We start from the raw sequence: 21,568 nt of genomic DNA on the forward strand, positions 1-21,568 counted from the left end.
GAAGTCAAAGCCACGCATTCTTTGTGCTGCTAAACGCTCAGTTTTTACTTTTATTTTGAAATGCAGTTGCGCTTCTGTAGCGGAAACAGCGTAGGCTGAATCCGTCAAGCTTCACTCAGCGCAGAAATCACGTTTGGTGTGCAGCGGTTCGTGGAGATTGTGATAAAAAAAGCCCGTACCTTGGTGTTTGTTAGGATTTTAGTTAGTTATATCACAGGGATTACATCCGTCCTGCGCAAGAAGAGACGATGCTTCTGGTTTTGTCTGACAGTAGCTGCTTGTGTTCTCGCATCTGCCGTTGCTAGCTTGTGAGAAGTGGTTAGCTGGACATGGTAACGTTGGTAGGCGCTAAGATTAACATCAAGTCGGAATCGAAGATCATCCGTGCTCTGGTTTTTACGGGTATTGTGTGATCAAAAGAGCTCCAAGCGCCAGCATAAACAGTGTCCTAAAGGAGCTAAAAAAAGAAACGAAGTAACTGACGGCTAGCGTTATATAGCTAGCTGTGTGTGATTTGTAATTGCTCTGGTTGGTGCCACGGAGCCGTGTTGCTGTCCACGTCTAGTCTCGTCTGCTGTGTTTAACGTTGCCAGCTGAGCTAGGCCACGTCCCTACGGGCGGATTTCATCTACTGACAGGAAGAATTGCAGCGAACATGCCCAGTGTGCGCAGGGAGGAAGGAGAGTAAAGATCGGTAGAAATGTGAAAAGTCTTGAACATTGATGACCGCGAGTCTGTGTAGTGTTTGCATTTCGGAGCGGTTGCCGCATATACACGGCATGTCACGTAGACGGATGTGTGTTACACCGGGAGAATCCTCTCACTGAGCTCTGTAGGTTGAGACAACAGCCCGAAGTAACGCTACACTTAGTTGAGGAAATGGTTGGGTTTGGTGCAAACCGGCGGGGAGGCCGCCTCCCGTCCTTCATCCTCATCTTCTTGATGGTGATCATCGCCATACTGTCTTTCAACTACTGGACAGTGTCCAACAAGCACGGCCGCTTGCTGGATGAGCTGGCGGAGGTACAGACGCAGGTGAAGCGCACGGACGCGGCGCGGAGCAGGCTGGAGAAGCGGAACTCGGAGCTTATGGTGCAGGTGGACACGCACAGGAAGCAGATCGACCAGAAGGATGGAGACTACAGCGTGCTGGAGGGCAAGCTGCAGGCCCGAGAGGCGCTCATCAAAAAGTGCTCTGATGAAAAGGTACGGAAGCGACGTTTCGATCCCAGGCCTGGAGCTGGGGGAGTTTCGTTTCCTGCCCCTGGGCCAGTACTCGCTGGAATCTAGCGCTCATAGAAATGCTCAATGGGTGCACCTTACGCTGAAGGTAGAAACACGTCACCAAAGTTTTCACAGACCGGGATAAGCCTTTTGACGAAACCATGCCCAGGCAAAGCCCGGCGACACTACCAAAGTCAAGTGTCGGAGTAGATTTGACTGTTAATGCAGGGTATCTGCGGGCCTTGAAAAGGATTTAGAAGCACTGATTTCAGTTTCCGCAAACATAAAAAGGCCTTAGAAGGTATCAACGACTTATATAGAATTCCTTTCATTTTTTTTTCTTGCCTGCCATTGGAAGTAACGTTACCTGTAAAATGCCTGTCTTCAATTTAACCTGGTGAACCCTGCAGAAACCCTGTTGTGCTCTCATACGGTATTTAATTTGGTGGGCTGGGACGCACTTTCTCTAAGGAAGCAAATAGTATTGGGGCTATAATGGCCAAGCAGGTTCATTGTTAATTTCACTAAACTAGTCAGGCAATTTTAGATAAGTATCACGTAACTGTCCTGCAATTAGGAAAACACAATATTTCCATCACATCACAATATTACAACAACCTAAGTCATCGCACCATATCTAGTCCCATCACGATACCTGATTTATATTGTATTCTTCCAATTCTGTATCAGATGGAGCATGTCCTTCAAAAACTTGGATAACTCATTTTAGATGGAGGGTATTGGCTCATGTATCTGTTTTTAAAGGAGCAAGATGATAGGCATTATAAGGAGGGCAATGGTTTGTCTTTAGTAGCCTGTGGTACCAAGTGGAAGAAGATAAATGCAACTCGTCCTTGGCCAGGAACTCATTCATCCAAACACTTTTTTTCCACCTGTCCACCGCTTTCACCTGAGTCCGCTCCACTACAATTATTTTTCTGGAGCACAGCTTCTAGCTCTCTCGCGTATTTTAATATTCTTTTACGTCTTTGAGGGAAAGGGTCTAATGCTGTTGTTTTTTTATGAGCACATTTTTACACATTTGGAGTACTTTAAGTATTCACTGCGAGCGGCCCGTCTGTATGCTCCACAAGGCTCTTCAAACCTTTTGTCCTGCACAGTGGCCCAGCCGGCAGTTCACTGTCTTTTGTTTCTCCCCACCCTCTGAACATTGATTGGTGTGTCCGGCTGCCCTGGCAGACATTTACACAACAGATGAGGGGGACGTTTTCCTGTAATTTGCATCCAGTCTGACTTGCTCATTTCTCATGGTGAAGCATAATTTTGTTTAACTTATGTTTGTCCTATGCGCAGTTTAGCGTCATAGCTAGACCACTGCTGGTCTTCAGTGTCTAGCCTGTATAACTAAACTGGGGCACATTAGACATGACGTTCTCAGAGGTTGTGAGCCATCGTTTTAACTAGAAACAGATTATGACTTTATGCCTGTCTGCACAATCACAAGCAGCCATATTGTGAGAAAAGGTTGGATTGTGATTTGGAAAACTTACTTGTACACTAAAGGAACCCTGTAGTATATTTGCAAGGTGATCAGCAGGAATATCAGTGGCCAAATCAAATTAGAGCCAAACAAATCCTGTAACAGTTTGCCTTCTGTTTAGTTGCCTGCTATGCTAGCACTGTCTAATCTTCTAAAACAACAGTTATACTTCACTGACCAATTTGTATTTTTCTTTCATGTGTGTTTTCATATCTTTTGACACTAAAATCCCTTTTGGCAGCTAATTTGTTTCTCAATATGGAAGAGGTAAAAAAAAAAGATGAAAAGAGTAGAGATTTTTTTTGAGGCGAGTATAGATGGTGAAGTGTGGAATACTTCCTAGTGATTTGGTAGTAACTCCAGCATCCGGGTCCTTGTTTCCTTAAGATAAAGGTAGGTAGGTGTTGAAAAGCAGTTGGTCTACTCCTTTCTTTTGTCAACAGCCCAACCCTGTTTCAACAGAGATTCATGCTACATACAGTGAGAAGCTTGCAATGTAGAGAAAACAGTGACAGCTGAGTCTTAAATGGCTTCAAGAGAGTATAGTACAGCATATATAGTCTTGTACCCATTAGGTGCAAGAATGAATTATGCAGGAGACAGTTCTTCATACAATATGTAAACTGTCTGGCCGTGTCATTGTCTTTATAGCCAGTAACAGTAGGCTGTGGGGGAAAGCTGTTAACCACCTATGTGAGTATGATAGGATGAAGCTGATGTGTATTTTCTATCAACTCTTTCCTCACTGCCTTCTGTTTCAGTTTGTTATAAGTCATTCAAGAGCTTAGACAATCACAATTGATTCCAAAGATGCCACAGTTTTGGGGAAAAGAAAAAAAAAAATATAAGAATCTCTCAAACCTCTTCCGCGGCATAATTCACATCACAGCTGTCCAGTATATTACAAACAGTTATTGTTTAGCTGAAGTCTGGGTAAAAAATGGCGTCTTCTGTAGTTTGGCAAAACAATATTTTTTGTAACATAATGACGCCGCAAGCTTTCGTGGTGCTCTGTGATACTTTCTGTCTGCTTCAAAACTTGTCACCATTGTAATATAAAAGTGTGGACATTACTCAAGAAAACCACAGCCGCTGTGTTTTTATTTTTTATTTTATTTTATTTTTTTTTAGAAACTAGAACTTTAAATTTAAACCTACAGGGATTGAATGTTTGAAACCCTATAAGATTTTGGTTTCTGCCCCTTTTCCCTCCCTTCAAGAGTTTATGCACACAACTGAGAGTTTTCTTAAAACACAAAATAAAGAGCAGCCAACAGTTTCAATTAATGATATCACAGTGAGCATCAGAGTTTGAAGTTTTACATCAGTACTGTTTATTACCGAGCTATTGAATTGGATTACTTTACAGTGTACAGGTGTTTTTCTTGGTCACTCAGTGCAAGTAAAGTACTCTAGAGAATAAAAGCCTGCTTAAAAAAAAGATTGTAAACCAGCTATGTGTGAGTTACAGACGTTGATACCTCATACATAGCATGTTACAAAGCACTTGATCAGTTAAATTTAGTGAGATGCTTCTTCAATTGTACGCATCCTAAAGCATAATTTCTCAGCATGATATCAGCGATCAGGCACTGGCTTAATGTCTTAATACCTCTTACTGATTTTGATAGGCAGGAAGGTTTGCCTTGTAGCAGTAACTAAGTAAAATGTCACACTGGGTGCCATCTGTTTGGGCTGTGAGGCTTTCTTACACAGGAAAACGAGACAAACTAGTTCCCCCTGGTTTTCCTGGTGTTAATGTTTTTGTCTACTAATTAAAGAATCTGTTGTGGTTTAGTCACGTTTTAGTCATCTGTGTATTTACTGAACTGATTTTAAGAGTAGAGCAATTTCTGCAGCTCTTCCCTCCTGATTCCTGAAACTCGTTTTTCTCTCTTCTGTACAGATGAAGCTGCAGGGTGATGTCACAGCCCAAATGACAGAAATCCAGAGGCTGAAAGGTAGGACTTCAGCCTTGTCTGGCCAGTAGAGGGCACTCTCAGACACATTTGTAATGATAGAAAGTCTCAAAGTTCTCTGGTAGCTGAAATGTAGTGCATTTAACAGACAGACACCTAAACCTCACCAAAATGTTGTGTATATGTGTTTGCGTGTGGGTGCATGTTTGTGTTGTGGCAAACAGAGCAGCTGAAGGAGTTGAAGCAGGAGTTCATGAAACAAGAGGAGCAGCTAAGAGAAGTGAAGAAAAACAGCACTACATTGGAAAGAAAACTGGAGTATGAGAGGTATGTTAAATCTTTACGAACTCTTGTCAGTCTTAATGATGTGGTTTTCCCTCACTTCAAATAACTGTCTAATTCACTTCTCAATATGTGAACTTTTGCTACTTAAATGATCCATTATTATGACAGTTATTGGTTTTTTCAATTGAATATTCACAAAAATCAGGTGATATTAGGTCACTGGTAATCATTATTCCTTATTTCTTTGTCTGATCTAATCTCACTGATATTTCACTTATACGAGGTGGTTAAAGGTTTTTAGAATAGATACATATCTAGCTCACTTTTGCAGTTTTTCAAAAATTTATTTTTGCCTGTTTGCACAAATCAGTTTTATAGTATGGTGAAAAAATCTCAGATGAAGTGGGTGAAATTTAGGAGAAATATATGCTTACTAGTTTACAGTGTGGACGTCAGATTGCACAACTGAAAGACGAGTATGAAGAATCAAAAAAGACCTTGGAGAAAGAAGCATCAAAGCTAAGACAGGTTAGTATTGATTAAATCTTGACAAACATGATTCAGAATATTCTCGTGACTCTTTAGTAAATAGTGAAAGGTTTTGCCTGAGGAGCCCCATGCCCACTGGTACACATTGCATTTATTCAGCACTGTAGCTGAATATTCTCTCAACATATGTAGTGATAGTAGCAGCTAAACGCAGTTCATCCTCCTCTGTGTCTCTGTTCATGTTAAAGCTCCCCTTTTCACTGCACTGAGTGTCGTCTTCTCTCCATTTATCATATGCTTCTTTTTCTGATTCACCTTTGATAATTCATCAGAGTGTAATGGACGGCCAAAAGGGTGTAGTGGCAGGTAGACATGCAGATGGAGCACCCGGTATGGACATGGGTGGAGAGCGACATACAGTGGCCACTCACCGGCATGACAGTGCAGATTTAAAAGGTACAGTGGGAGTGATGGAGTCAACCAAGGCTTATACTGTCTTGACTGTTCTTCCTTCTGTTGCTGTGTGCTTACACGGTAAATGCAGTCTTCGATTGCTAGGAGAAAATGCAGATGCACCAAATGCTCATATAAATGTTGCAGAACTTTAATTTATATGGTAATTACCCTCTGTTAGTTTCCTGTGTATGTTGCTGTTTATATAACTGTGTAACAAGGAACTCATCAAACTATTTAAACGTCAACCTGTCTACTACCTAAGTCACATTCCTTCTGCTCTGTTACAGAAGAGATGGGTAAGCCTGGCAGTGATGCTGGCATGCCGGGTATTGAAGACAGTGAGGTGGGAAAAATCGATGAAGTGCAATTTGGTAAGCAGTGGACTTGAACTATCAGGAACTATTTTTAGGTTGACATACCCAAAGGCAGTGCGGGCAGAGCAAGGTCAAATTAAACAACATACCCAATGCCCGTGTATAGACCAATTAGATTTTAAATATAGACGCATGCAAATTGCTGCCTAATGATTTTGAAGCTGCAACTCATTGAGGGGACTACAACAGCCAAGGGGGAGAGAAGTAAACTCAGCCTGCACAAACACAGAATTTAAGTAGTTGAATACTGTGGCATTGAAACCAACACTAAAGAAAAATAACTGACCAATGGAGTACAGATGTGACTCACAAATCACTTACTACTGTGCTTAGAGCTGTGTCATATGTCACATGTGTATGTGTCACTGAACATGAGGATCTAAAAATAACAAAACCAAAAAAAATGCTTTTCTGGGGTTGTAGCTCCAAACACCTACTTTATTTCTGTCACTTTGGCAAGTAAAATACAAATAGTCATCAGAACTGACTTACTTTCCAAGCTTTTTCACTTTGCAACTCCATTTATTTACAGCCTTGAAGAAACCAGCCATCACTCAGAAGCATGATGAGGCCCCTGATATGGTTGTGGGAGCTGGTGCTGGACCTGGAGTCGGGGCAGCTGATGGCCCTGGGGGCCAGGGCCTGTCCCTGGACCAGCCCAGGTTGCAGCAGGACAGAGTGGAGGGCCGAGCAGCAGTGATTGCACCTCCAGGCATCATCAAACCGGCAGACAAACCCATAGTGTTTGAAGAAGACAACAAGGCAGGTATCAAGGCAGACGAGCTGGGAGAACAGCAGAAACAGCTTCGAGGTACAGAATGCACCACATCATTTTGATATTTGATTTCAGTCATACATATAACAGCATCTAAGACTCTCTGTTATTGTCAGCTCCAGACAATGTCAAGGGTGACAGCGAACACATGAAGGGGATTCAGCTGCCTCCCAACCCTGCCCAGGTGGCCAACCCCATCCAACTTCACCACGCCAAAGACCAAGTCCCAGGAGAGCCAGTACACCACCGTCATAGTGAGTTCCTCCATTACATTCTGAAAAAGGGAATACTGTAATTGGCAAGGGAGGTAGTGGTTGGAGGGGTTGCATTTTTTTTTTTGTTTTTGTTTTGTTATTTCATTGACTGGTGATTGTTTTTGAGGGGATGGGAAAAAATAAATTATACATTCAAACTGAAGTAAAATCACAGCTGTTCTTGTTAGCTCTGCCTTTGTGCTTAGCTGCTGCCTCCCAGATCTCTGCAATGTGAGCCAACGCAGAGAGTAAAACACAATTTGGTGATGTGCTGTGTGAATTTTGCCCTTTGTTAACCGGTTACACCCCTTCTACGTAACACATTTTCATGAAAGTTAGAATTTCCGTGTATTCCAGAGTATCTGAGTATTGAATTAAAGTCTTCCATTGATATGGATAGGAACAATGTGAAGGAGTAGAGAGAGAGCTCAGTTGCAGAGGAGAGGAGATAAACGACACACACCTGGCTCCCAGATGATCCTTTCCTGCTGCCTGGCTTCTGCTCTGCTGCATTTTCTCCCTGTTTTCAAATGTTCTGTTCTTTCATCTCCCTTACACATCCATCTCACCCTCTGCAGCCCCGCTGCTTAGGAAACTCACTGTATTCAGTTCACGTCTTCATTTTGTTTTTCTTCTAATCTTGTGCCTCTGATCTGTTTACACTTGAATCCTATTATGGCAATTTAACACCCGACACCCACCAGATGTCACATTTTTGGCAGTGTCTGGTACTTACTAGACACGAGCAGCCTGAAGATACTGCCTCGCTCAGTGCATCTCGAGTCCCACCCAGTCGAGTCCCATCCCAAATCTTTGTGAGGCTACATAGGAACATAAACTGCCTCAGATCCTCGTATGCCTGTCGTGATAGACGGCAGGCAGCCATTATAGATCAAGCAGTAAAATACTATTTGAGTTGCGCTTATTTCATCAAAATTTTATTCATTGTACATATTTTATGATTCAATTTTCTGATTGAGAATTTTAGAAAACTCTGATCAGGTCATTTTGAACTGACCTATTGGTACTTGATCAATTTGTGTAGTTGTCTCTAATATGACCACCTGTAATAACGAAATGCCCACTGTTCAATATTAAAGCAGTTAAAACATTGAAAAATGTTGGAAATTATATAGGAAAATACATTACTGTTCAACTGTGACATGTTCAAATCCAAAATATCCAGTAAAAAGGCATCTAAAAGAATTCTTGCTTTTTTTAATATTTTAACACACATCAATTATTGGTTTATAGCATATAGAACAATTATTAGACCTCTGTATCTGAAGCTCTATTCACTGTCCTCCTTACATATATTAATAGAGTAGGACAACATGTTTGAGAGACTTTTTGTATTTAATGCAGTTCAATAAAACACCACACTAACTGTATCTATGGCCTTATAAATTACCCTTGAGTTGAATCAACACTTCTCACAGTACCAACAAAAAGTAAACATGGTAGGATTTACTTCAGGGCTATTGGATTTGATTGATTGAATGGATTTTACAAATGACCAAACCCATAACTCAATTAGTGCTCAGTGCCTTCCAGACTTTTAACACTCCATCATCACAAGGGAGCTCCATTTGTTTCCACTTGGCTCTCTGCTTTCAAGTCCGTGATTGACCCTCCTTTACTCTTCAGAAACACTTGTCTTCTAATTAAAAGCTACAGCCGCGTATCCATTAGCCTCATCTACCTTATCTTTTATCATACTCTTCATGCAATCACTTATTCCTTCATGCATTCATTATGCAGTATTTCCCCCATTCCTCCCTGTCTCCCTTCAACTGCCTCCGCTTCCCTCCCTTCCTGATGAGGCCCTTCTCTGCCTCCTGCAGGCCGGTTCTTTGATGAGAACGAGTCCCCAGTAGATCCGCAACACGGCTCTAAGCTAGCGGACTACAATGGGGATGATGGGAACGTGGGTGAGTATGAGGCTGACAAGCAGGCTGAGCTGGCCTACAATGAGGAAGAGGATGGTGATGGTGGGGAGGAAGACGTTCAAGGTGAGCCAGGCCGGGGGACTGGACTGCCTGTTCAGATGTGTATCCACCATTCCTCCCCTGCTCCTTCCCTCCACCCCTGTCCTGCTGCCGCCCACTGCATTTGTCCCGACAGTTAGATTAGCTCACAGTACCCTGAGTTTGGTCCTTGAATCCATCATAAACTGTAGATATTCAAGAATTGTGATGAACACCTTCAGGGTGAAAGCAGAACTGCTATATATGCAGTAACTGAATTGTGTGAGGCATTTTAGCACCCAGTTCTCCCTTGTATAGGGAAAACTTGACCCAGGAACTTACGGTTCTGTGAGAGTAATTCAGTTGCCGTCTAGTATTTTGTCTACTGCCTGTGCTTCTTTTTAGCTATACCACCTGTCTGTGCCCACCAAACATCTGACCCACATCTAGACCAGTAGATAAATATAGCTCACTGTGTTCGTGAATGTGTCTGTGTTCTCCTTGAAATATTGAAATGCATGCCTGTGTTTTTTTGTTTTGTTTTTTTGCTTTGTTGTGATTGTGTCCTGCCAAGAATTTCTGATTTACCTATTAGATTAGAATTTTAATATTTGATTACTGCATTTGGAGAAAACTATTTTTGTATTCATCCATCTAAAAAAAAAAAAAAAAGATTTGTCATGTCTGCCCAGTGATTAGAGTATGGCTATGATTTGTCATTTTTGTCATGTTTAATTGTTCAGTTTGCATTATCTGATTTAAAAGAAATCAAGGAGGTTCTTGTTTTATAATGACCAACAATGAAGCAAATAATATACTATATAGATGTAGGAAATATTTCCTCCTAAAATCATATGTATCCTCAATAAATTTCTTCTAGATCAGTCATTGTTGCTAAATCAGGAAAACTATGTAAGAAAAAGGGCTGCTCACACTAAAGGATGTGAACATCCTCAGCACCTGGAGTCACTGTTTCATTTCAAATCCAGTTGTGCAGAAGTATATCTAAAACAATGGAAAAACAGAAATCCTGATACTTTCTGACTGCGCTCCTACTGATGTGATTGGACTGATGGCAAGAACATAGTTAAGATCAGTCATATGCAGTAACTTTATGCAAAAGTATATGTTTTGTTATGTGATAATGGAGTATGGTTAGAACACTTCATTAAGTATATTGTCTATTACTTAACCTCTAATGTGTGTGTTGCTTTTTTTTCCAGATGATGACGATCGGGACATGCAGGGAGATCGGGCTGTGGATTATGGGAAAAGACATCAAGCCATTGACATTCTTTGAATGGGAACTCATACAGCCGTAACTCATTAAAAATATTCAGACCTCCCTCTACAATCAAGGTCTCTCTTGACAAAATTGTTTGAACATCAGTATGTTTAAGAATTTACAGGGTGCATCCTCAGTGTCATGGACTGGACAGACATTGTAACTAATGAATTAATTCTGAATAATGTAACATAATACAAAGGAAAAGAAAATCATGGCATGGTCCTGAGCTGCTCTTGATTTGCTAATGGTTTTAAGACAGTAGAGGTGATATACTGTACATTGACCGTTGAGTTTTGTTATTTGATAACTGCCTCAGTTCATAACAGAGCGGTCTACATGAGCCCTGTTGACTCACAAATGAACTTTGAGGTCGAACTGTGTTTTGTTTTTGCTACTTTTCTTTTCAGGTTGCTGTTGCTTCACGTAAACAAACTCTTCACCTGAGATGTTTATCAAGAAGACTTATGCGGCATTCTGCCTTTCTAACATAATTTTGGGACTCTTATATGGAAGACTTTTTTTTTTTTTTTTTTGTTTACAGAAATGGGAATACTTTACAAATGCCAAGGACTCTTTTCATGGCCTATTAAATCAGTTTCTTTTCTTTGTGACAGACACTCAAAAGTGCTCCTCATTGTTTTGTTTTTGATAATGATGCCACTGCATGCATTTAAAACTTTTTATTAATAATTAAATTGAGTAAAATACTGATGCTTAAGCAATACTTAGAGCAATGTTAGTATCCTCCACAGTGTGCAAAAATTAAGTGAGCACATATGGAACTGACATACTGTACACATGCTTCCATTAATGAGGTCTCTTGTACATAATGTAGTTGAACTGTTACCATTTGTACAGAGGAAACCTAATTCCTCATCTTTAGGGAAATCAGTTAACATGAAATCAGTTCTGTTTGTGCAGCCAGGAAAAGTGATTTCTCATGGAAAGGCAGATTGAATGTAATTTAATTTTATTAAAGGTGATGCTTCATGTCATTTGTCAGTTGTGATAATGCTTTGGAGTCAATGTAGATGTAAGAACCATTGTAGCGAATGGATTACTCTGGTGATACAGCTTTTTAAAGTTAAGTAGTCTGCTACTTTCTTGCTGTAAAGACGGCCATAGGTGTCCAGCGCCTGGATGTCTTTAGTTCATAAATGAAATACCCTGTGCTTTTCTTTTCAGTAATCATAAGGCATCTGTTGACCATTTACAGCACGAATTTCACACATGTCCGATCTATTGTTTCCCTAGTAAATATTGAGTCATTTAACTCTTGCTTGTAAAAGAAGAGCCACAAAGACGGGTTGTCCACCTTCACCAAGGCTGGGAGAGGAAAAGGCGAGTGGTAGTCCTCGCAGCAGAATGTGGCTGGTGTTTTTGAGAGGTAAGGGGGTGTGTCTGTGTCCCATACGGGTATCTGCCTCGGAGAGACTGAGCAGAGGCGGGAAATGGCGCCTGGTAACACAACGGTGTGTCATTTCGGAGACGGCCCTTGAGTAGATACACAGAAAAAGTCGGATCAGATCACGAAAACAGCCACTGCCTCAGTTGTGATGGTTAATCGGTCGTGAGTCGTTATCTCCAGATACTGTGGGTCACTGTAAAGTAAGTCGGTAACGTTAACCAACACTGATCGTTCATTTGTCTTCTTTGGCTTGCGGTTTATGTAATGTTGGCTAACGACAGGATAAATATTTTCCTTCCCCGCCTGTACACATCTGTTAGCCCGAAGCAGTTTTTCTAGAAGGCTAGGTTAGGTTAACGCTAAGCTAATTGTGCTAAGCTAAGTTACATAGCTAAGTGCCGCTAAAACAAGGCCTACCTCGGACGTGGCTAATTCCTGGTCAACTCGTTATTTGCTAATTTAAGGTTCCTTCTGCTTTTTGTAACTAAATCATTCAGTAAGTGCTTTCTATAGTATTAATCATACAAAGTGTAACTGTTTATTTGTTGTTAAATAATGCTCAGTTAACGCCAGGTTAAGTCTTCTAGCTTGCATTTAGGCTAACGTCGTCCCAACAGGCATTCCACAGCTGAACTTTGCTAGCTTTACATCAGCCAGCTAACGCCGTCTTCTCCATTTACTATCCCTCCAACGGCTGCTGAGCTCTACGTGATCGTTTACCACAATTGGTGAATTAAATCCAATCAATTGCACTGATCGTTAAAGATAACACTGAGTGGATCAAGAGAGCATTTTGATAACGTTACCGTGTCAATTGGCTGTTTTGATTACCGATGTCTGACGAGTTTCGCTGTCAAAACACCAAAAACGTTAATATTGTACATAATTCGTGGAGACAGTCGAGTCAAACCGCCGAGGAAACTTCGCACCAGTTATCTAATTAATGTTCCCTACCGTAGCTCATTGTTTTAACCTTATTTCGCTCGATTTACGATGCCGCACTGGATTGCTAACGGTAAGTTAGCCTCTTTTGGCTCGCCTTGTTGAAACGCTAACGTTACAGACTAACAGGCTGTGTTGTATTCACAGCGTAACACTGCCTTTAGGTGTCACTTGTAAAAATCCTACAGTGTCAAAAGAAACTGTACTTTGCACATCTTCGCAACCCCTGACGCGATACACACCACCTCTTATAGTTCGTTTAGATAGCGTTAGCTTAGTCGGGCTAGCTGCTCGTTTAGCATCAAAGCTTGCTAGTCGTGATTATATAGTGAAATTTATACAAACGTCTTTGATTGTTTTTTAATTTTTGCATTATTGAGGCAACTGGCCCAGACGTGTCACGTGCTTAAATTTTATTTTCTTCCATTACGATATGTGCCTCGGCCACTTCTTAAGCCGGTTGGTTAACCTTAGCCTCGGAGTAGTTTTTGCGGAGTGGACGGGCTGTGGGAAGGGCCTCACTTGTTTCTCCACTGCGTCTGCTAGCTGGCCCATACAGTCAGTGGCATGCATGTTCTTATTTCCCGCTCACTTGCTCGTACCTAGCTATGTGCATGATCCTTGGTTAGTGGGTGATTGCCTAGGAAGGTGGATGTTTAGCAGCTACTGCGTTGTTGTCATGCGAGCCTTGACGGGGTTTGATCACACAGCAACTAAATTTAACAGGCACTTCATTTTGATTTTTTTTGTATAGAAGCAACACGAAAACCCAGATGTTTTGTACATACTAACATACACAGTGCATACGAGCATGAAAGGAAAGACAAAGAATGAAACGAGTACAAGAATAGCATAAATTACAACTGGATGGCATAATGTTGTAATATCTCTAGGCACAGGACCTGTAAAAATGTCTATGTGTGATAGACTTTAGTTAAATACATTGCAGGGACAGTCTCCTACAGTAGAGAGTAAGGCAGAATGCCAGTTTGCAGCATCTGTCAGTTTTTATGTATTAGGTTTCAGGGACATATACTGGCTCAAGGGGCCAAATAGTTACAGCATGAAGTATCAGTGCATTAGTTACAAAAACTGTAATGTGACAAGGGCAAAGTCTTAAAAATTATGGGGATATTTAACAAACACGTACAAATATTGCATTAGTAGAAACAAGTAGTGGTCACAAGGACACTATAAGCAATGCTGATTTAGGCCAACCTGTGGGGTATGGGGATTTGTTCAGTAACACTTAATACTGCAGCTTAAAATTTCCATATCATTGAATTAGCACCTCTGATGGTCTCAACAAAAAACAAACACGAGCGTCACCAACATGTTTACTGGAAAGCTTTTGCATAATGTTCCTTCTATTTTGACCATTCCCTGTGTTTAAGAAAATTTTATCACAGAATGCATGAGCATCATTGTAGCACTTACTCCAAAAAAAAAAAAAGTAGAAAAACCAAGGCATTTCTAGGTGGATCAGTGATTAGCGGTACACTCTTATCTCTCAATAGCACACATGCACTGTTTGTATTTTTCTATCTCTAGAATCTTGAATATTAAATCATGAGAAATTGGTTTATCAATTTAGGAACTGTATTGTCGAATCTCCTCTCATAGATTTTCTAGTCTAGCTGATATTGGACATTCGTGTAAATTCACTGTCTGGATCTGCTAATTTATTTGATACTTTGAGCAGTCACAAGTTTCAGGCTTTTTCCACCTTCCTGTCTGCCTATTACTTGAATGTTACCGTGTACTCTGACGCTGGTAAAGCGCTTGTTTGTATTTTTGTGCCCATGTTATTGAGCAACAGTATGGATACACCCCTGTGTAGATGTAGAGCAGATGTAGTGAATTGCATTTACGGTATTTCAGATGTACACTATGTACTGAGAAGTTGCTATTGTGTGTTTAGGGTTCCTGACAGGTTGTCAATATGTCCGGACACATTTTCAGCCAGTTGCTGTTACATAAGCGCAAGGGGCTGGCATGCTTGACTGACAATTTGTGTTGACTGTGAATAGTTTTTAGTTTTCCCTGTACATACTCGAGGACAACGCTGACCAATTAAATCCCTCAACTCTGAGAAAAAGGAGTGTATTTCCTTCAGATTAGTTTTGATTCAGATTAACCACATTTCTAAATCTTTGTAAGTGCCTATAATTATGTAACTTTCTGTATTTTGATTTAAAAATTGATTTAACATGCACATAGTTAGTGATATGGAGTGTTTGTAGAATGTACGTATAGTAAGCTCCTGGGCTTTTTTTTTTTTTTTTTTTTAACTGTACGGTTGGAAGTAAAGCCAGCTGTGGCTGCTGTGATCCACTGTGATGTAAGTGAAATGGGATCTTGAATGCATCCAGATGTTGGCAGAAAAGGCACCAGTATTACCCCGGTACACATAGATACACCCCACAGACTTGTCCTTTTTTAAAAAGTTGAGACTGTTAAAACAGCTTGTTTGTCCACCTTAACAGTTGACTATTTGCTTAAATTTGTTTTCTTGAGTGTGCACAGTTGTATTGATTTCCTCTCTCTCTTCCTGTATCTGCTGTCTTTCCCAATCTCTGATTTTTCTAAAACAGCCTTACATGTGACTGCTAAAACAATGAGGCTGAGAATGCGTAAGGCGTCTCAGCAGCCGAACCCCAGTGTGGCAAGCCGCCCATCCAGGACCAAGCGGAGGCATTCAGAAGTGGAAGAGGACACTCCAACTAGTGGAGGGAGGGGCTTGTTCTCGACCATCAAAAAGTTCATTAGAGGAAATGCTGTTAAGGTAACTACCTCTATGATCACATCAAATGACCTTGCTTTTTAATTGAGTTCAGTGCAATTATGAGTTTGGTTGCCCTTCTGGAGGCATTGAAATATTGTAGCTGAAGAAGTAGTTGTCCTTCTCCTGGCATTGTGTTTTGTTTGACGGTGTTATCTAACCTTTTTGGCCCTTCTCTGTTTTAAAACTCTATGTAGTCTGTGCTCTCCAGGTCTCTTGAGTTAAATACAGTGTTTCTTGGTGCAGAGTGTCATGTTTCCCAAAAAATGTCTGGAGGAATGCAGCAGCTTGTCTGAGAACTCGGACTCGGGTCTAATTTTAGCTTCTGGCTCGCAGAGTTGGTGAGCAGGGACAGGAGGTAGTAACAAGTGGAAAAGTCAACTTGGCTAAAAAGAGCTTTTCCACTCCGCATTTCCTCATGAAGTCTTATTTTAAAACTTGTAGCATACTCTTTTGTTTTACTGCCTATCTGTATCTATGTCATACTTGGCAAGATGGGTGTAATAAAGTCGCAATCTGTGCCAGACTGCACAATATCAATGTTGTGGCTGGTCAGATTGAGCGCTTAATATTTGATGAATTTTATTGCTATTGTGTAGAAAGGAAAAAACAACACTCATGTTTTGAAAACGCAGAAAAAAAGCTTTGGCCATATTGTTCAAACAGTCCCCCCCCCCCTTTTTTTAAATTTATTATTATTTATTTATTTTACACTTTTAATTGAACAAAAAACAACATTTACAAAGTTGTGTCAGCTAGTGTGTTCTGCGTCATTTCACACGATGTTCTGATTTGTTGATTTGTAGGCCTAGGTCCCTAAATTTCGATCACCATCACAATTTTGACACAGCCTGTCCATGGGCATCAAAGTTTTCAATCAGCTATTGCTGGACGTGTCTCACGGTGCGATCTAGGCCCACCACTTTTCTGTCACGGTTATCAGCTTTTGTCTGGAACAGCCCAAAATCATTCAGAGTTAAGGAGCTTTTAGCAGTTTTTTTTTTTTTAAAGCTGCATGACTTATTTTAGTTATTAATTACAACTGTTTACTGTATATTATATTTTGTCTCCCATAGGTGGAGCAGGAAAGCCCAGCCAAGAAGACACGTCTCCACTGTGATGTGGACAACAACCTGATCACCTCTACAACCCCGAATACCAACACTCCCCGCAGGACTATCAGCAGGGTTGGCAGGAGAGGCTCTGTCAATGGACGTGAGTGGCACTCATATAAAACAAACAAAAAAACTAATCACTAGTCTTTATTTTCCACATGTCTCTGTTAAATTTCTTAAACCTGTCAAATCTTCTTGGCAGAGGCAACCAATCATGACAGGAGTAAGGAGAAGCCCAATGGCAGTCTGGAGGAGACAACAGCCGTTGAGGTGACCACCAGCCCTCCAAGAACCACCCTTCTTGGAACCATCTTCTCCCCTGTTTTCAATTTCTTCTCACCAGCTAAAAATGGTAAGCAGACTGTCAGGTAGCCTGTTTGATTCCTGGCTAGCATCACAAAAAGAGGCAATGTTCAAACCTATTGTATATGTGTAATAAAATATGGTTAGCTGAATTTGTGTGAGTCACAATATAAAGTGTATCAGTAAAAGCCTGCTGTACATATAAAGCCCCACTAGTATGTTTCCTTTTCATTAAGCACTATCTTTTACTATGTTTAACACCAAAGAAAGTTAAAATTACAATATGAATAATTTTCTTGTGGCCATAGTGACAGCGATGGGCTGATGTGCTGCTGTTTTTGGATGCAGCTGGGACAATTACTGAAATGTTATTTATGGTGTCATGAAATTTCTTTTATTACTGCTTGACCACATTCATAATAAAATGTTGATTTTCCTCCGCTGTATTACATAGTATGCTGTGCAGCTCAAACGCCTCTGTTGTATTCATGTTTCAGCCTCTTCTGGGTCAGATTCTCCGGACCAGGCATTGGAGGCTGAGGAGATAGTCAAGCAGCTGGACATGGAGCAAGCTGTGGAGACGCCTACCAGCACAGCCACATCCCCACAGGAACTGTGTGCCACCACTAACTTCTACTCTAGTGTATCACAGCTGCCACCTCTGCGACCTCCCCACATCCCCGAGGCACCTCCCACAGCAGAGGAGGGAGAGCTTGATGCCGATGCTGATCTTCCACCCCTTACAGGTAGATACTACAGCTAAGAAAACATGATTCTGAAACATTAAGAGTTTACTACATGTTGAGGTAATAATGAAATAAGTGACGCCTGCTGGCTCTTGCTTATCTTGCTATTTTGTGTGCCTGTTTCTTAATTATTTATTTATTTATTTATTTATTTTTAAAACATCTTGTTCTTGTTGTGGTCCAAGCTCCAGGCTCCAGTCCAGTTATGGCATATGTGGACTCTCCTCCCACTGCAGTACCACCAGAGGCATCCTATGAGGAGGACTGGGAAGTCTTTGACCCGTGAGTTAAACACTGCATCATCGTAAAAGTGCTTAGTCCTATAGCCAGACCCAGCTAAACAGAATTTACAACAAAACCCGAATGAGGATATTTGGAAAGCAAAGACATGTGGGATAGCTTTACCAAGCTTGTGGGAGAATAAAGGGATAGGACAAAAGGCTTGAAAGTTGGGTTACTTTCTGTAAATGGGAGCATTGTTTGTAGTGAGACAATTGATTCGACTAAATCAAAGCTAATGTTAAAGCAAATGATAACCAGACCACCAACCTGATACCCTAACCTACAAATAAGGCAACAAGTTTGACCCATCTGTTAAAGTTTCCAGTTTGACAAAATATCAAACAGGACATATGTCAATGACAGTATGCTTTAAAGTATGGGTAAAATCCAGTGGCACCAGTTATGATGGTTTAGGGTGAATTAAAAAAAATGTTTCTCGCATGAATAACTACGGTCACACATTGTTGATCTGAACTAATATTATTATAAATTTTGAGTAAAAAAATACAATAGATCAAACGTTTTGGTAAAATGGTTTTGGACACTTGCATAATCGCTGACAAATCCCCCTAGTCGTTCTCAGAGACGGGTCTTTTGTGCCTGTGTTAACAGCTAATGTACTCATTTTAAAATGAGCATGTCTTAATTTGTTCGTCATTGTACTCAAGACAGAGTGAATACAAGGTGGATCCATATGTGACAGTTCAACACAGTTTGCTTTAAGTTAACCATTAAATTTGTTTTTGTGAAAATTGTCAGTATTCCACTTTGCTTAGAATATCGTGGGTTCAACCGGTGTTTTAATTGAATCAAAGTATGTCTGATGTTTTGATTTGTAGATATTTCTTCATCAAGCACGTCCCTCCACTGACAGAAGAGCAGCTCACCCGTAAGCCAGCCTTGCCACTGAAGACACGCAGCACGCCTGAATTCTCTCTGGTCCTAGACCTGGTCAGTTATAGTATACAACAAATCATTTTTTGTATTTAATATTATAATTATCACTGTTATTATTGTTATTGTTGTTATTATGGAAACTCCCTTGGAATTTAAAAAGTTTCCAAGTATTTTTTCTGTTTTCTTCTGTAGGATGAAACATTGGTTCACTGCAGTTTAAATGAGCTGGAGGACGCAGCACTTACCTTCCCTGTTCTCTTTCAGGATGTCATTTATCAGGTAAGTGCGGCCTTACAGGAATGTTTCCCTTAGTTTTTTCCATGATGCCTCCAGAGGGGGCTACAGTCATACATCACGTCTAGCACAGTGTACTTGCAAAAATAGATAAACGTGTCATACAGGTGGAGAACTCTCCAGTCAACACATACAAAACAAACCTTTTTGATAAGAAGAAGAGGTTGTAGCCCTTAATTTACTTCTCGACTCTCACAGTGATGACCCACAGTTAACCTTGTCATATGTTGATCATAAATGTTTGTTTTTACCTGTGCTCTGTTGTTTTGTGCAGGTGTACGTGCGCCTGCGGCCGTTCTTTAGAGAGTTTCTGGAACGCATGTCTCAAATCTATGAGGTAAGTATAACCTGGTTGCTCCTGTTAATAAATCCTGAATGGATCATATTAGGAAAAGTTGACCTTTATTCTCCCTTTTCTAGATCATCCTTTTTACAGCCTCTAAAAAGGTGTATGCAGACAAACTGCTCAACATCTTGGATCCTAAAAAGCAGCTAGTGAGGTACGGTGTTTTTTTGTGTCAGTCTTTTATAATTACAAAACAAACTCAAAAGCCGATGCACGCCTGAATGAAAAGAGGTAGAGCTCAAAGAGAACCATGTAAAGCCCAAGCATTGGCATGTACTGCTGTTGAGGTGTCAGTGTTGTGGTTTTTCTGAATTATTGATTGCACTGACCTGTTCACTGATAGATTTTTTTTTTTTTTTTTCCTTTCCTCCCCTTCTCCTGCCTCTTTCCTTTCATTCCCTACTGAAACTGTAGACACAGGTTGTTTCGTGAGCATTGTGTCTGTGTCCAGGGAAACTACATCAAGGACCTCAACATCTTAGGCAGAGATCTGTCAAAGACCATCATCATCGACAATTCACCACAAGCCTTTGCATATCAGGTGAACACCTAAACAAAACATAACACTGGAGGTTTTGTGTTATCTGGTTAACAATATCAGTAGTTACCCTTTTTGTTTCTTTTGTTTGTGTGGGTTTTTTAAATTTTGGTTTCAATTCTTGCATAAGACCAGAGAGGCACATGTGAGGTCAATTGAAAAAAATACAATGACGTTACTCACGTGATGGCAGTTGACATGTTTTTTTTTTGTGTCCTGACAGTTGTCCAATGGGATTCCCATAGAGAGCTGGTTCATGGACAAAAATGACAATGAGCTGCTGAAGCTGGTGCCCTTCCTGGAGAAGTTGGTTGAGATGGTAAGATGTCTTACTCTTCAGTAGTTATTGTAGGACCTATTACAGCAGCTACATCAGAGTAATATGTTAACGGTTCAGTAAAAGTAATCTAATTTGTTCTCTAATCTCCTCCTGTCATGGTTCTTCTCCCTGCTGAACTTGTCAGAACGAGGATGTGCGGCCACATGTTCGAGAGCGGTTCCGGCTTCACGACCTGTTGCCACCTGATTGAACTTGACCACAGTCTCTCAAAACGGGACAACATGAAAAGACTGAGAACAACATGCGTGTAAAAAGCCCCTCTTTGGATTACAAACTACAGCATTGCCATTACTGTTAAAAAAAATATATTTTCACTTTATTTTTTATTTTTTTGTTGTTTTGTTTGTTTGGGGTTTTTTTTTTTTTTTTTTTTTTTTTTTTTCAAATCCACCGTTGCTTTTTAAAAAAAACTTCAAAAGAAAAACATTTTTAAGATCTTGGTGACATTTTCTAAATATTTAAATGTATAGATTAAATTACACACATTATGAAAAAGCCCAGGTAGACTCCTTTTGACTGACTCTCCAGCTGTGGAGCCAGATATCGTCTTCGCGCTAAATTCCATGGTGCTGGTTTAGTGCATATGAAAATGCAATCTGGTAAAGAGGAACTCTACCCCGGCTGAGTCCCTGTACCCAAACCAACCCCTGGTGCTCACGCTGTTGACACTGATGAATAACGACACTCTGTGGCTACAGACCATTTTCAGCGGGAATGACTGGCCTGTAAATCAATCTGTGTATGTGTGTATGTTTACTCCTAGCCACACACATACACACAAACATACACTCTCACACTCACTGATTTGGTGTTTGGCAAACCTACAATCTGTAGCCTTTAAAATCATATGCATTCCTCCGTAGCTGAGTCATGTTTCTATTCTTGGTTGCAGTTTTTTTTTTTCTGGTAAAACTGGTATTTCATTGTTTTTTTTAGAAAAGTAACATTTCAAAATGTTTTACTTCTGTTTGTAAGATATATTTCAGAAGGGGTCATGTAAGTTTTATTGTAAGTCTTTTTCCTATTAGGAGAACACGGTTGCA

The 21,568-nt window shown here is 40.6% G+C and overlaps 2 protein-coding genes across 6 annotated transcripts; both read left to right on the forward strand.

The window, feature by feature from the left end:
* The first annotated feature begins 58 nt into the window (after nt 1–58).
* golm2 (golgi membrane protein 2) lies at nt 59–11,527 on the forward strand. Of its 4 annotated transcripts, none has more exons than XM_040134395.1 (10): nt 59–1,206; nt 4,632–4,686; nt 4,869–4,971; nt 5,367–5,457; nt 5,751–5,874; nt 6,165–6,245; nt 6,781–7,059; nt 7,140–7,277; nt 9,122–9,289; nt 10,468–11,527. In XM_040134395.1, the coding sequence occupies exons 1-10, from the start codon at nt 880–882 to the stop codon at nt 10,542–10,544; spliced, it is 1,443 nt and encodes a 480-aa protein (XP_039990329.1). In that variant the 5' UTR covers nt 59–879; the 3' UTR covers nt 10,545–11,527. The 4 variants fall into 4 exon arrangements, with proteins under 4 accessions (XP_039990329.1, XP_039990321.1, XP_039990346.1 ...); XM_040134387.1 differs by having other exon boundaries at nt 61–1,206; nt 6,162–6,245; XM_040134412.1 differs by lacking the exon at nt 9,122–9,289 and having other exon boundaries at nt 62–1,206.
* A 399-nt stretch (nt 11,528–11,926) lies between these two features.
* ctdspl2b (CTD (carboxy-terminal domain, RNA polymerase II, polypeptide A) small phosphatase like 2b) lies at nt 11,927–20,872 on the forward strand. Of its 2 annotated transcripts, none has more exons than XM_040130161.1 (13): nt 11,927–12,140; nt 15,477–15,667; nt 16,741–16,879; nt 16,982–17,131; nt 17,580–17,828; nt 18,014–18,110; nt 18,950–19,061; nt 19,200–19,286; nt 19,576–19,638; nt 19,722–19,801; nt 20,062–20,188; nt 20,409–20,504; nt 20,650–20,872. In XM_040130161.1, the coding sequence occupies exons 2-13, from the start codon at nt 15,500–15,502 to the stop codon at nt 20,713–20,715; spliced, it is 1,434 nt and encodes a 477-aa protein (XP_039986095.1). In that variant the 5' UTR covers nt 11,927–12,140; nt 15,477–15,499; the 3' UTR covers nt 20,716–20,872. The 2 variants fall into 2 exon arrangements, with proteins under 2 accessions (XP_039986095.1, XP_039986088.1); XM_040130154.1 differs by lacking the exon at nt 11,927–12,140 and adding an exon at nt 12,191–12,955.
* Nucleotides 20,873–21,568: the final 696 nt, after the last annotated feature.

Source organism: Xiphias gladius, chromosome 1 (assembly GCF_016859285.1).
Source record: "Xiphias gladius isolate SHS-SW01 ecotype Sanya breed wild chromosome 1, ASM1685928v1, whole genome shotgun sequence".
Taxonomy (NCBI): Eukaryota; Metazoa; Chordata; class Actinopteri; order Istiophoriformes; family Xiphiidae; genus Xiphias; species Xiphias gladius.